This window comes from Geotrypetes seraphini, chromosome 5 (assembly GCF_902459505.1).
Source record: "Geotrypetes seraphini chromosome 5, aGeoSer1.1, whole genome shotgun sequence".
NCBI classification, from domain to species: domain Eukaryota; kingdom Metazoa; phylum Chordata; class Amphibia; order Gymnophiona; family Dermophiidae; genus Geotrypetes; species Geotrypetes seraphini.
Genome location: NC_047088.1, coordinates 210,861,057 through 210,876,733, shown reverse-complemented (window position 1 = coordinate 210,876,733; position 15,677 = coordinate 210,861,057). Strand labels below are relative to the sequence as shown.

Genomic DNA, 15,677 nt, shown 5'->3' with positions numbered 1-15,677 from the left:
AGTGATCTTCTCCAATCAGTTGACCATGTTTTTTCCTTCCAAATCTGTTGACATAGTCGAGGAAGGGCCATGATAGCACCTTCTGAGACTTTTATTAATTCAATTGGAATACCGTCAATACCAGGAGACTCATTTTTTGATAAAGCTTTAATTGCTGCTATGACTTCTTTTAAAATATCTGGTTCTTCTTCAGCTTCAATTTCCAGTTTAATTTCCTTTTTTAATTTGCCTTTTTTTGTATAACTATTCTGTATATTCTTTCAATCTCTTTTTAATGCTTTCTGGATCATTCAATATCATTTTATTGGCATCTTTAAGCATCCCCAATCAAGGTTGGAATTTCTGCTGCAATTTCTTAATCTCCTGATAGGCTAATCTGGTTTTTCCATTTACATGTTCTGATTCAATTTTATGACAAATATCCTTGAGATATTGTTCTTTGTCTTGCTGAACTTGATTTTGAAACACTCGGTTCATTTGTGATACTTTTTCTCTATCACCGGATTGTTTTGCTTGTCTTCTTTCTTCTGCTACTTTTCTGTTTTCTTTTGAGATCCAAGGTGATTTCTTGGCTTTCTTTTTCTTCTGGAGTGTTCTTTTAGCTTCATCACTAATTACAGTTTTGATTTCATTCCATAACTCTTTGGGTTCTCTATCTTTTGTATCAAGCAAGGCAAACCTGTTGTTTAGTTTTATTCAATAGTCTGATGGAATGTTTTCATTGTCGTAATTTGGGAGGTCTCTAATGATCATCTTCTTGCAAAGCTTCACCTTGAGCATGCATGTCAAAAGATGGTTTATTTTTACATAATGGTTATTTTGAATGCAAACTGGTTGTAGTTCATTTTATATTCATACTGCACTATATCTTGGATTCTATATTGTATAGGTCTTCCAAAGTTGGGCACCAGAATTTACATATGGATCAGAGATCCATAAACAACTCAATTTATTAATGAGGGTTAACAAGCACCAATTAGATACTTGATTGGTGTTAATAAACACTTAATTGGAGTTGCATGTGGATCTTCTCTGCATACTATTGTATAATGTGGTCCCTAACCTTTTATGTGTGCAGCCCACAAAGTGGTGTGGCTATGGAAGAGACTTAGACAAGTCATAGGCACACCCAAAAGTCAAGTGCCATGTTAAATAATAACGCCTATCTGTGCCTAATTTTGGGCATTGGACTTATGCCTGATAGAACCAGACATAATTCTGACAACTAACTTTCAGCATCATATACAGAATCCGGCCCTATTTGTGTAATTCAACAGAGATGATAATTTATAGAAATATAGAAACATGATGGCAGATAAAGGTCAAATGGCCCATCCAGTCTGCCTATTCACAATATCCACTATCTCCTTCTCTCACTAAGAGATCCCAAATGCCTGTCCCATGCTATCTTAAATTCAGAAACAGTCTTCATCTCTACCACCTCCACCAGGAGACTATTCCATACATCTACCACCCTTTCTTTAAAGTTTTTTCTTACATTACTTCTGAGCCTTTCACCTCTTAACTTCATCCTATGCCCGCCCTCTCCTTCCAGAGCTTTCCTTCCTTTGAAAAAGACTCACCTTTTGCACATTAACGCCCCATATATATATATAATATATATCTCTATAATATCTCCTCCTCCCATCTTTTCTCCATATCAAGTTCTCTAAGTCTGTCATCATAAGATTTATGACAAGGCCACTTACAAGCTGTATAGTATATGAGGGAATGCTGAAAAGTTCTCAGCCTAACCATGAAGAGAATGACATGGATATGGTTCAATCAATGATCTGAATGGTTCAATCAATGATCTGAAACATAGAATTTCGTTTCTGCAAATTGGCACTTAATGAAATAAGCTAACACTTTTTTTTCCACTACAATGGCAAAATAATGCTCAGAATTTAGGAAGTTCGTTAGTCGGGCTGAGAATTTTCAGCACCCCCTCGTATCTACTCATGCTAGATGTAAAATCTGTCTTTAACTGAACCAGATAATTTCTATATAGAAATAATTAAAAAAAACAAAAACCACTTGATTTTGACAGCTTTGAATTTACATTGAAGCTGAATGATTCAATAAAACAAAATAAAAAATCTTGCGTTGAGACATATAGTCTAAAATAAGACAGTTTGGATCATGTGTGGTCTTGATCAAAACACAGGCTTGTAGGCTGCTAAATTTAGCACTAGACTAAACTGCAATGAGTTGCCAGGGAAAGGGTTGCCATAGCTGCAGTGACACAATTCTATCTCCATCAGTGTGAAGAAAAGCTTTCATACTGGGACGTCTGTCACTCTGAGTGTTGAAGGGTACGCTTTTGACCTTTGCTTACAGGATCAGAGACTGAATTTTTAAATGATTAATGCCTTTATTTTACTAGATTATTAGTTGCTATGAATTTAAAGGGCAATTTTCAAAGCCATTTAGGGTGGAAGTTATCAATGTGGGCTACCTTTATTGTTAACTTTGGTCATAAGTAACTAAGGGCATCGTTTATTAAAGATTAGCACATTTTATCTACAGCAGGGCCCATAGGAATAAAACGGGCCCTGGGGCAGATAACATGCCCTAATCCTTAGTGAAAGACTCCCGAAATTTCATTGCATAAAATGTAGCCTGCGCAAAAATAACATGGTAGTCCACATTGGTAGTTTCCCTGTAAGTGATCTGTCTGAAAATTGCCCTCTGACCGATGTTCATTCCCACAGCACATGCACTTTTGGAAGCATTAAAATTAGGACATTTACAGAAGTTGTGTTTGCCATACTTGACATTTTCAAAAATATGTACATTGCCACCTCACCCTTCATTTACCTATACAAATAGTAGTGTGAATTTGAAGAGACGCTAACAGGGTAGTTTCTCTTTGTAAATTAAATACAAAGTATGCATGATATAAAAATAATTCTAGATATTGCATTACAGAGGTCACTCAAATTTTCCAGTTTAAGGGTTCTTTTACTAAGCTATGGGAAAAATAGGCCTCAGTGTGCCCTCACACAGGTCTTTCTTGCATACTAAGGCCTGTTTTTTACTGTAGCTGCAAAGACCCTGATTTTCTATTTATTTCACTTATGCCTGTGCACTAATGTTGCCGTTAGTTCATGAAACAGAAAAAGAGTAGAGATGGAGAGATATTTCCACTGGGATCTTTTATTGGTAATGTTCTGGAAAGGGGTTAGAGCTATAGCTTGAGGCTGTGGGTTCAAAAATCCCTCACTGCTCCTTGTGACCCTGGGCAAGTCACTGAAGGGCAAATTCTATAAGAAGCGCCCCAAAGTTAGGCTCCTAATTAGACACTGTTCAGCGCAATTCAAGTAAAATTGGGTGCTGTTTAATGAATCACGCTGAGCGGAACCTATTTTGGAGGCACCTAAGAAATAGGCCAGCTCTAGGGACAACTAAAATTTAGGCGCCTAGCTGAGCGCTTAAGCAAGCTTAAGAGCAGCGATTCTGCAACAAGGCGCCTAACATGTAGCCACGCCCACTCCTAGCATGCATAGTGCCTATTTTTTTGAAGGTCGCCTTAAATTTTAGAGGCTCCTTGTTACAGAATCGCGCTTTCTTGATAAGCGTTTATGTTTCAATCAGTGCTGATTAAAAACTTAATTGGGCTTGTTATTTAATTTAGGTAGGTGCCTATCTAGTTGAGCGCCTCCAAAATAGGTGCCTAACTTTAGGCACTGGTTACAGAATTTGGGCCTTAATCCTCTCATTGCCCCAGGTACACTAGATAGAGATTGAGCCTACTGGGACAGATAGGGAAATATGATAAAGTACCTGAATGTAAAACCACTTAGGATGTAAGTGGTATATAAGTAAATAAATACTTGAATACAGCTAAGTTTGGGTATGTACTTATATGCTTCAGGTTTTTTTTTTTTACACTCTGCTCACCAACAGTACTTACAGCACCTGTTTCATTTTGAGTATACTTTTTAGTCTTTATAATTTTTTTTTTTTTAACATTAAATTAACATGTTTATTCTGTTTACTTATATATGAGTTTAGGTTTGATATCATTTCCATGGTATGTAATTGTTTGGATGTATTTTATTATACTTGTATATGTGTCTAGCTTTGATATATGTTGCAATTTACATAGAGGGGCATAGACGTCTACACTTATACCCCATAATGAACCAAAAAAAACGCATAAGCTCAAAACGTCCAACACAAGGGCTTTTAGGCGAAGGAGGAGCCAATCCTTCACCTAAAAGCTGGATTCTGTAACCGGTGTCTGTCAAAAACAACACCGGTTACAGAATCCCCCCAACCCTCCACCCCACACACACAACATCGGGGCAAGAGGGAACCCAAGCCCTCCTGGCCCCGGCGACCCCCTCCGACTCTATCTGGCCAGGAGGGAGCCCAAGCCCTCCTGGCCCCGGCAACCCCCCCCCCCCCCCCGAATACGAGCTGGCCAGGAGGGAGCCCAAGCCCTCCTGGCCCCGGCGACCCTCTACCCCCCCACCCCCCACTACAACCCAACCCAGCCCATGTGCCTAAGGCCCCGTCCACAGGAGGAGCCTAAGGCTCTCGGGCCTATTCCGATTGGCCCAGGTGCCTCAGGCCCCACCTGTGGGCGGGGTTTCAGCCGGCTGGCATGCCGGACGGGCTTGGCACCCGTCTGTCTGGCCAATGATTTCAAGTAAGGGGAAGGGGGGTGGGGGTGGGGGGGTTGTGGGATCAGCCTGGGGGGTCGTGGATCGGCAGGGGGGGCCGATCGGGGGTTCGAGAGGGGTGGTTGTTGGGGGGAGGGGGTTTGTGCCGAGGGCAGGAGGGCCTGGGTCCCTCCTGCCTGTATTGTAGTGGGGGGTGGGGGTTAGGGGGGTCGCCGGGGCCAGGAGGGCTTGGGCTCCCTCCTGGCCAGCTCCTACTCGGCAGGGGGGGGTCACCGGGTCCAGGAGGGCTTGGGCTCCCTCCTGGCCAGCTCGTAATCGGCGGGGGGGGGGGGGGAGTCGCCGGGGCAAGAGGGCTTGGGCTCCCTCTTGCCCCGATATTATGTGTGTGTGGAGGGTGAAGCATCATGGCAGGAGAGATGCCTCATCTCCTCTACTGCGATGCCATCACTCCTCTACCTGAACTGCCGCAACCCGCGTCAGGAGAGATAGGGCATTTCTCCTGCCACGGGTCGCGGCAGTTCGGGTAGCGAAGTGATGGCATCGTGATAGGGGAGATGAGGCATGTCTTCTGCCACGATGCTTATGGTGGAGGGGTAGGCAGGTTGCTGGGGCCGCTGAGCTGATCGCAGCAGCCACAAGCAGCTCAGCGGCCCTTTTCGGCACTTAGACCTGGTTTGACTTTGTCTAAGTCAAAAAGGTATAAGTGCCGACTAGGCAACCTGCCTACGGTTTTGGTTATACCTGTTGTACGCCTAGGTGTATGTCGGCCCACCTCCCGCCCACCGCCCGCCCTTTCCCCTCCTCTAAACATGCCTCTTTTCTCTCTGTGCGTTTAGAGGCAGGGGAAAGGCCTAAGCTGTTTTTAGATATGTCTAAAAACCAGCTTTGGTTATGGGTACTTGGACGATCAGGCTTTTTGATCGTCCAAGTAGCCATTTAGGACACTTTTTAGACGTTTTATTTTAAATTATGAACCCCATAGCATATAGGGGTTCTTTTACTAAGGCACACTAGCTGTTTTAGTGCGTGGTAATATAAGTGCGTGCTAAACGCTAATGCGCCCATAGAATATAATGGACGCGTTAGCGTTTAGCACGTAATAATATTTAGCGCGCATTAAAATGGATAGTGTGCCTTAGTAAAAGGACCCCATAATTTTTTAGATGCATTTTATTTACATTTTTATTATAATTATGTTTACCTTTATTGTTCATGTATTTTTTCATAGACTCCTGAAGAAGGTGCCATATTGGTCCCGAGACACTGGCCGTGTTGAGTCAGTTGTACTTGCCCAGAACATTACATCTCTCTATCTCTGCCTTTTTGTGTTTGATTTCTACTCAGTAGAGGTTTATCTCAGACTTTTTGAATATTGCCATTAGCACAGGGCCATTTTTAACAATTACCTCAAGTGCACTTAGTGCATCCTATTTTATAGGCGGTAACAGCTCCTAATTATCAAGTTTCAAGTTTCGAGTTTATTGATTTTTAATATCCCGATCATAAAAACAAATATCTGACCGGTTAACAATAAAAATTTAAAATAGGAGAGTAAAAAGTAGATAATGGTGTATTGGAAAAGTTGGAGATAACATATTAGACATATACTGACAAACATGACCGTGAGGTTAAATGGGAAGGAAGGAGAAAGTTACATAAAATTAGAAGAAATGAGATAGAGGGAAGAGATAGGACATGAAGGATAAGGGTACATGGTCTAAAAGATATGCGCTGAAATATAGGAGAGCTGTTAGGGAAAAAGATGAGCGTATAAATATATAAAGAAAAGATTAGGATTTGTCAAAGGCATCCTGAAATAGGAAAGTTTTAAGATTAGTTTTAAATTTAGGTAAGTGAATTTCGTTCCGGAGAAATTGAGGAAGAGAATTCCATAGTGTGGGGGCTGTTATAGCAAAATTAGTTTTCCTTGTATAGTAGGATTCTTTTAAAGAAGGAATAAAAAGAAGTTTTTGGTTAGTAGATCGTAAGGAACGGGGAGAACTTTGAGGTATTAATAATTTGTCGAGAAATAAAGGCAGGTGGGAAAGTTTGATTTTAAAGGAGAGCAGTATGATTTTAGGGATCCGGAAGGTTCGCCCCCCACATTTCGCCCCCAGCAATTCGCCCCTCACATTTCGCCCCCCACATTTCGCCCCCAGACACATTTCGCCCCCACACATTTCGCCCCCACACATTTCGCCCCCCGGATGTTTTGCCCCCACACATTTCGCCCCCGCACATTTCGCCCCTGAGCGTTGGATTATGACCCCCATCTTCTTTCTTCCTCCCTCCCCCCCCCAACGCGGGACCCTGTGGCACCATCAGCTCTTACTCCCTCTAACGCCGGCCCTGCAGCTCCGGACTTCCCCACACCTGCTCTTCCCCCCCCCCCCCGCTCACTATTATTTTAAATGTTATGGCAGCCGCGGCGCTGTATCCATCGGAGGAGACTTCTAACCTCGGCCTGCCCCGGAACTCTTCCTGCAACAGCAACTTCATGTTATGGCAGCCGCGGCGCTGTATCCATCGGAGGAGACTTCTAACCTCGGCCTGCCCCGGAACTCTTCCTGCAACAGCAACTTCATGTTCCTGCCTAGGCGGGTGGTGGCTGCAGGAAGAGTTCCGGGGCAGGCCGAGGTAGCGTTGGATTATGACCCCCATCTTCTTTCTTCCTCCCTCCCCCCCCCAACGCGGGACCCTGTGGCACCATCAGCTCTTACTCCCTCTAACGCCGGCCCTGCAGCTCCGGACTTCCCCACACCTCAGGCCGAGGTAGCGTTGGATTATGACCCCCATCTTCTTTCTTCCTCCCTCCCCCCCCCCCAACGCGGGACCCTGTGGCACCATCAGCTCTTACTCCCTCTAACGCCGGCCCTGCAGCTCCGGACTTCCCCACACCTCAGGCCGAGGTAGCGTTGGATTATGACCCCTATCTTCTTTCTTCCTCCCTCCCCCCCCCAACGCGGGACCCTGTGGCACCATCAGCTCTTACTCCCTCTAACGCCGGCCCTGCAGCTCCGGACTTCCCCACACCTCAGGCCGAGGTAGCGTTGGATTATGACCCCCATCTTCTTTCTTCCTCCCCCCCCCCAACGCGGGACCCTGTGGCACCATCAGCTCTTACTCCCTCTAACGCCGGCCCTGCAGCTCCGGACTTCCCCACACCTCAGGCCGAGGTAGCGTTGGATTATGACCCCCATCTTCTTTCTTCCTCCCTCCCCCCCCAACGCGGGACCCTGTGGCACCATCAGCTCTTACTCCCTCTAACGCCGGCCCTGCAGCTCCGGACTTCCCCACACCTCAGGCCGAGGTAGCGTTGGATTATGACCCCCATCTTCTTTCTTCCTCCCTCCCCCCCCCAACGCGGGACCCTGTGGCACCATCAGCTCTTCCTCCCTCTAACGCCGGCCCTGCAGCTCCGGACTTCCCCACACCTCAGGCCGAGGTAGCGTTGGATTATGACCCCCATCTTCTTTCTTCCTCCCTCCCCCCCCCCAACGCGGGACCCTGTGGCACCATCAGCTCTTACTCCCTCTAACGCCGGCCCTGCAGCTCCGGACTTCCCCACACCTGCTCTCTCCCCCCCCCCCCGATCACTATTATTTTAAATGTTATGGCAGCCACGGCGCTGTATCCATCGGAGGAGACTTCTAACCTCGACCTGCCCCGGAACTCTTCCTGCAACAGCAACTTCATGGCCGAGGTTAGAAGTCTCCTCCGATGGATACAGCGCCGTGGCTGCCATAACATTTAAAATAATAGTGATCGGGGGGGGGGGGAGAGAGCAGGTGTGGGGAAGTCCGGAGCTGCAGGGCCGACATTAGAGGCAGTGAGAACAGCCAGCTGTGCACTTTGAATTTGTAGCCTGCCGTCGTGTCGGCAAAGAAATCGCCTGCGAGAGGAATAGTCTGACACTCAGGGGCGAAATGTGCGGGGGCGAAATGTGTGGGGGCGAAACATCCGGGGGGCGAAATGTGCGGGGGCGAAATGTGTGGGGGCGAAACATCCGGGGGGCGAAATGTGCGGGGGCGAAATGTGAGGGGCGAATTGCTGGGGGCGAAATGTGGGGGGCGAAACTTCCGTGAACCATGATTTTATAAATTATACGGTGGAAGCCAGTGAGCCTCTTTAAGAAGCGGGGTGACGTGTTCGAACTTACCTATTTTGTAAATGAGTTTGATTGCGGTATTTTGTACAAGTTGCAGACGGCGAAGTTCTTTTTGGGGAAGTCCATTTAGTAGTGAATTGCAGTAGTCCAAGTGAGAGATAACTAAAGAGTGAATAAGGATTTCAATCGAGTTGGAATTTAAAATAGAACTGAGTGAACGGATGATTCGTAATTTAAAGAAACAAGTTTTTACAACTGAACTTATGTGATCATGAAAAGTAAGATCTCTATCTAAAGTTACGCCTAGTAATTTTATTTTAGTATCCATAAGTAAGGGTGTGGATTTGATGTAAATTGTTCCTGGTAAAGTTTCGGATTTTTTAATGGGGAGAAGTAAACCACAAGATTTATCGATATTAAGTGAAAGTTTATTAGAGAATAGCCACTCACTTATAATGTCTAATTTGGTATTTAGATCATTAATATCTGAAGAGTTTGAAGTATTGATCGGAAAAAGCAGCGTAGGCGAAAATTGAAAATCCTAGTGATTGGGCAAGAGAAAGCAGAGGGGATAGAAAAATATTAAATAGTAGTGGGGATAAAATAGAGCCCTGAGGAACTCCAAAAGTTTGAGTTACTGGAGAAGAAGTTTGGTTTTTTACATGAACTTTAAAGTTGCGTTAGGCAATGTAGCGTTAGCGTTAGGCAATGTAGATGTGCTAACTGGTTAGCACAGGAACATCCTCTCTCTGCCCCTGACATGCCTCCCTAAATACTAAAATTTATTTAGTGCATGGTTAGCACATGAACATTTTTAAATTGCCATATGATTCTATAGTGTGTCCCATTGTAACCCATTTTTTGCTGTGTTGGGTGCATGTTAGCACCTAATGCAGCTTAGAACATTAGAACAAGGGACTTTAGTAATATATTTTACAACAGGTTGAGTGGTTCTAGGTTAAGATGGGGCAAGGTGGAAGCTTTAGTTGTCATATGGGAAAAATCTGTAGTAGCATATACTAATAGAATCACAGCCCCCAGACTGTAAATTCTGCAACTTAATTTCATAGTTTTGAAGCAATTATGTGGCTTACTTCATAAATTTGCACATGTTGGCACATTAAATTATAACATTTCTAAAATTATAAAATAGCATTTGTTGGCATCTTTTGTGTGCCCAAATTATTTGATCCTTTTCTGGGGGAAAGAGGTCTTAGTGATTGATGCTGGAAATGGAGGAAGGAGATAGCATATAAAGAAAGGAATCCGGGAATTTAGAGAAAGAAGTGATCTAAGCAGGATGGGCAGATGATTTGGGCGTAGATGATTTAGCTCTACATACTTCAGATTTCAAAAACGTTCCACAAATTTGGAAAGTGGTTCCAAAATCGATAGGACATCCTGGAGGATTTTGAAGGGATTTGCGTACGTTAGGAACCATATAGAAAATAGAACAATGTCACTACGTTCTTAAGAGTCATACGCCTTCTCTGGTTTTATCCCTTTGAACCGGAAGCATTAAATATAGAGCAATGGAGTTGTAGAATTTTTCTTTTCGAAGCATTACAACATCATTAGTTTGACGATGAGGTTCCTGAAGAAGGGGTTGCTCCCTGAAACTATGCGTAGCTGAACTTATTTCTCAAGCACAAGAAACGTTTGCGGGTGGAAACACTGAAAGCCGCTGCTTAAACGATTTTCTGGTTGATTACATATACACAGCATTACTTTAAGATAAGTTTTATTCCATTGTACTTTTGCATCTGTAATAGAGACCATTTAGTATTCATGATAAAAGGTGCACATATTTAAATCTTTTAGAATATGACGAGGAAATCAGTAAGGCTTAGGAATAGTTAGAGGAATATAATCAGAAATGCAGTTTTCTCATTCTTCATATAATCCTTTTAAAAACACATTACCTTTGTAAGAATGACTTCTGTTGATGATGATTCTTTCAGATGTCCTCAGAGAGTCATCAAATTCCAGGCCAGATGGTTTCCTTACAACTGCATTATAATCAAGGATATCAGCATAGAGTGGTTTCTGCTCACCATCAGTCGAGGACGTAAAAGAAGAAGAGCTGTGTTTTCTCTCTTCTGAATATGTGTTCACACACTGATGGTGTTTGGCATTATTTATAGAATTTTCAGAGTCATTCTGACTACTTTCTCTGTCACAGTCTGCAAGAAGGAAATCCCATATGATATAATCCTGTGCAAGCTCATGCATTTGTAGAGCAAACATTAAATAAGAAACTAATAAACTAGAAAGACAAAAAAAAAATGAGTGTAGGCAGGTGCAGGTAAATCCAAATTAGTGCCAATTAACCCCAATAATTGGTTGTTAGCACCCAATTGACTAATTAGCTTGTGCGCGCATCTGGGATCTGCACTCAGATGTGGGCAACCTGCATAGAATTTGGGGATTAGTGCCAAGGAAGGCTTTGCATAATCAAATAATGGCTAGAAAGGCAGTGGAGGCTCTTGTAAATATCAATCAGAAGAGTTGAGCATTTTATGATTTACCATTGTATTGGGTGTTTCTAAGGCCTTGCAGTGTCCTATAAGACCCTTGAATATTCGATTTAGGGCGCATTTTGAGGTAAATGGTGTTTCTAAGGCCCCATCTGGAAAAGGTGCCTCAGATGAGGGCCTCCAAATCTGTCGTAATGATCCCATAGTCAGTAATGTTTTCAGTAATGGAGACCCAATATAATGCAGATTTATTCATTGTAGCTATCCTGGAAACCCAGCTGGCTTCAGGATCCCAGGACAGATTTGGGAAGCTCCACTCTAGTATGTGAATATACACAAGCTTGTTCCTAGAGAAATGGTTGGGGACTGTGAGAAACAATGACTTTACTGGTTAAGTACTTTGTATGAAGACAAGTGTTTTAAATTGTCTCAATGAGAAAAGAAATTATCATTTTTATTTATTTTGCATTGATGCCACAACTTTTAGTGATGCTTAGTAAGGTGAAAAGACTCTTTGTATATTATTGATATTTTGCTTCCAATTGCTTTTTGGAAAATTAGTTTTTAAAAGCAATTTTCCCATGAACATAGGACCAGATTCTGTATAGGGTGCCTATATTAGGTGCCCTTATCGAGGCCGTCTAGTGACACCTAACTTTGGAAACCGTGCTTAACTCTTTCATAAATTGGCAGGGTAATTGATTGTGCCAATTTTCAGCCAGTCAAAATTTTTTTTCTTAAAATAAGCAATTAAGAGTTTGCCACCCAAATCTTAGGATGCCTAAACCACATCTAAATGGAGGTGCTTTGCATCTCATAATGATGCCTACCTGTAAAGTAGCCATGGCTAGGAGCAAATAATAGGCATGGTTGACTTAGGTGTTGCTAGGCGTCCGAGTTAGCCACTGGTAAATTAGGCCAAGTAAAACCTGGTCTAGTATAAGTGATGCCTAAGCATGCCTAGGTGATGCTAGGTAGGATTCTAAGAGGTGCCCAGTGATTAATTGACAACCGTGCCTAGCGACACCTATAATTTAGGTACACTTAGGTGCTATTTATAGAATCTGGCCCTTGGTACCTATTATTATAACATTCAGAGTAGCCACTGATATCTGCTTTATTATAAGTGTTACTTGCTGCACATGAGCACTGAGGACTCTCCCTTTTCATATCTACATCATTAGCAGTAGTCTTGTGCCTTTATATTTCCTTATATGGAAATATGACCGTCTAGTGGTACTCCTTTCATTCTGAAGCCAGTGCAGGATTGGACAAGAGTGACTAGACATCGCTTCTGCCTGAAGACCCTTGGACCCTAGGAAGACCCCCCTCCTGGATCATAAGACCAATGATACCATGGGGTGGGGGTGGGAGGGATTGTTTTTGTAGGGGTGGGTGGACCTTGTACAGGGGACTTAAGTCAGTGAGGCTGAAAGTTTGACAAGAGCCTTTCCAGGTGGCCTGGGAGCACTGGGCCATGGCCTTGTGGCCTGATGTTCTTGGGCCATAGGAAAATTGCTGCTTATGAGGTGACTCACAAACAGCTTTATGCATGTGCCTTGGGATTCAGCAATCCGGGGTACCAGGATAACACAGGTTGCTGAATCTCAGGATCCAGTTAGCAAAATGTGATTTGCATAGACATTTTTGTATGACCGGAAATTGCATGCATGTTCAAATGACTTTTTAATATTTCCTGTTTTTATCTTAAGTTTAATTAAACTACTTTACATATATGAAGATACTTTAAAAGAGGGATAGTAATTACATTTTCGACTCTACACATAACAGTAATTTCTAAACCTCAACTTCAGCTTTCCCTTGGAAGTTCAACTGAAGTTTATCGCATTTTCCTGGCACTTTCTCACATCACTCCTCTATATACTGTAGATTGAACTTGCTGTAAAATGTGTGAAACTTTTACTCTTTCTGTTCATGCATTCCATGTAGGAATTTACATGCAATGGGATGGGCCAAAGGCCTTGATTGGCTCAAAATCATCTGCTGAGCTGCCAGGAATCCCCCCAAACTGGTTCAGCTGATGGGGATTCTTTCTGCCACAATCAGCCAAGGTGGGTACATTTACAAAACTTGCTTTTGTACATTTTTCATGTGGATGTTTTTATATTTGAAAATGGGCATAAAAGGTAGACGTCCTAAGGACCAAAACTTATACCTTGCTCATTTTCAAAAATAAAAGATAGATGTTTGGCAGCTTTGAAAATGGACATTTTCCCTCCGACTTAGGCACATTTTTGATTTTGCCCCTTCACACATCACAAACCTGTTTAGAAATCCAGGTCTACCAATTATAGGTGCCCATAACATGCATAAATGGTACATACATTTAGGTACCAATTCATTGAAGTAGCTCCTTTATCCTTTAAGAGCATTCTATTGGGGTTATTGTGAGATCTGGGAGATATAGAACAGTGGTTCCCAACCCTGTCCTGGGGGACCACCAGACAAGTCGGGTTTTCAGGATAGCCTTAATGAATATGCATGAGAGCGATCTGCATATAATGGAGGTGCCAGGCATGCAAATCTGCTCCATGCATATTCATTAGGGCTATCCTGAAAACCCGATTGGTCTGGTGCTCCCCCAGGACAGGGTTGAGAACCACTGATATAGAGAAAGCTGGATAAATTTTGGAGAGGATACAATGAGTTATATGGCTGTTATAAAGATATACTGTAGGGTGTAATATCTTAATTTAGAGAAGGTAAGTGGATCATGCATTTATTCAGACTGGGGTGCTTAAATGCATGCTCTGTTATGTAGATTGAATATTTTACAGTAGCTCTTGTTGTTTTCTTTATAAATGCTTAAAATCACAGGATTTTAACTGAAGTGGTTCACCTTTAAAATAAAACTATGAGAGAAAAAGAGTAACGATTAGAAGAGAATGAATTTAATAAAAACTTCACCAATCCCTTCAGTCCGAGGAGAAGAAGAATTAATAACAGGATACTCAGAGCAATACAAGCTGTGACATTGAGATGACACCTGAGCAAAATAATTTGAAATTCAATGACAGGAAGAGATTGCAAAATTGCTTTTGTGCTGTGCGGGTAGAACTTTGCAAATCAACCTAGCAAGTAACCCCTGTCAAAATCTATTCCTGTAATGTGCAGATTGAAGTTTTGTTGATGAATCTACCTTAAAAACTTGCTATCGTCTCTATCTACAAGATTCAGAATTAAACTACCATTCTGTTTAACTAGTCAATGGTAGCGGATTAAAAAGTCTCATGTCTGCCTATGCTGTACATCTCTTGGTCTATTACAGAGACTATGGTTGCAATATACACGGCATGACGAGAGAAATGATCTCTCGTTTAAGCAGTCTGACATTGCTCCTCATTGAAGAGCTGGAATATCCAAGTTTATTTCCAAGGTTATTTACATTTTAATATAAACTAAACTAAACTAAACCTTAGGTTTGTATACCGCGCCATCTCCACAAGCGTAGAGCTCGGCACGGTTTACAGGGTTAGGTTGAAAAGGAGCTACAATGAAGGATTTTAGGAAAGGAGCTAGGAAGATAAAGAGGGACAGGGAACCAAACAGCGGGAAGTGTTAGATTTTGAAAAGAGCCAAGTTTTCAGGTGTTTGCGGAAGGATTGGAGGGAGCTTGAAATTCTGAGCGACGATGTGAGGTTGTTCCAGAGTTCTGTGGTTCTAAAGGGGATCTCTGGATGGAAATGAAGCAGTAACTCGCATGTCCAATGTGAAATTTAGTGATGACCTGCAACTTTTTCATTTCTGGTCATTGTTTTTAGTAACGTATACCATAATTTACTTTGCACAAACTTAAAAGGAATTTGAGTTGCACCCAGCAGAGTTCATTTCTTTTTCTTTATTTGGGAAAATGTACTCTTCTGCTTGAGTGAGATCACAGCTGCAGAACAATGCAACCACAGAGACATCAGGTGCACTTCATTTCAGAGAAATCTTGAAACTCATCCAGCTGAAATTCTCAAAGCCGGGCTCCATCAGTTTCTATAATATTATCAAATAGCCCTGTATTGAATCTTGATTTAAATGCGTGCAGATCACTTTTAACACTTACCATTTATATTTTTTTCCGTTATTTATTGCATTAGCCACCTGCCTAACAGAACAACCCATTTTCAAAACTGTTCATTTCATCAAATCATTCATTTTTTTTTCTATTTATACTCTGCACATTATTTTATGTTTTGTTTACCATTGATGAATAGGAATATATATTGTATACTGTTGATATTTCTTTTCTAAAGCTGTAAGAATAGTTTATGCTTTTGTTTGTTGCTGACTACCTAGTTGAAAACTTTAATAAAAATGATCTGAACTTATAAAAAATTGCTTTCATGACAGCGTTAAGAATAATGGCTAAAAGGAAACTAGGCTATAATCAGAACTTTATGGACAACTATGAATTAACGATCATAAATTTTAATCTTTAGAAATAAATTATTA

The 15,677-nt window shown here is 42.3% G+C and overlaps 1 protein-coding gene across 2 annotated transcripts in view; it reads right to left on the bottom strand.

The window, feature by feature from the left end:
- KCNH7 (potassium voltage-gated channel subfamily H member 7) overlaps positions 1-15,677 on the bottom strand; it is a 457,016-nt gene that overhangs the window by 17,485 nt on the left and 423,854 nt on the right. The window contains exon 14 of one of the 2 annotated variants that reach the window (XM_033947144.1): positions 10,662-10,922. In XM_033947144.1, the coding sequence (XP_033803035.1) occupies positions 10,662-10,922 (261 nt within the window). The remainder of the gene's footprint in view (positions 1-10,661; positions 10,923-15,677) is intronic. The other variant, XM_033947145.1, reaches the window with a different exon arrangement.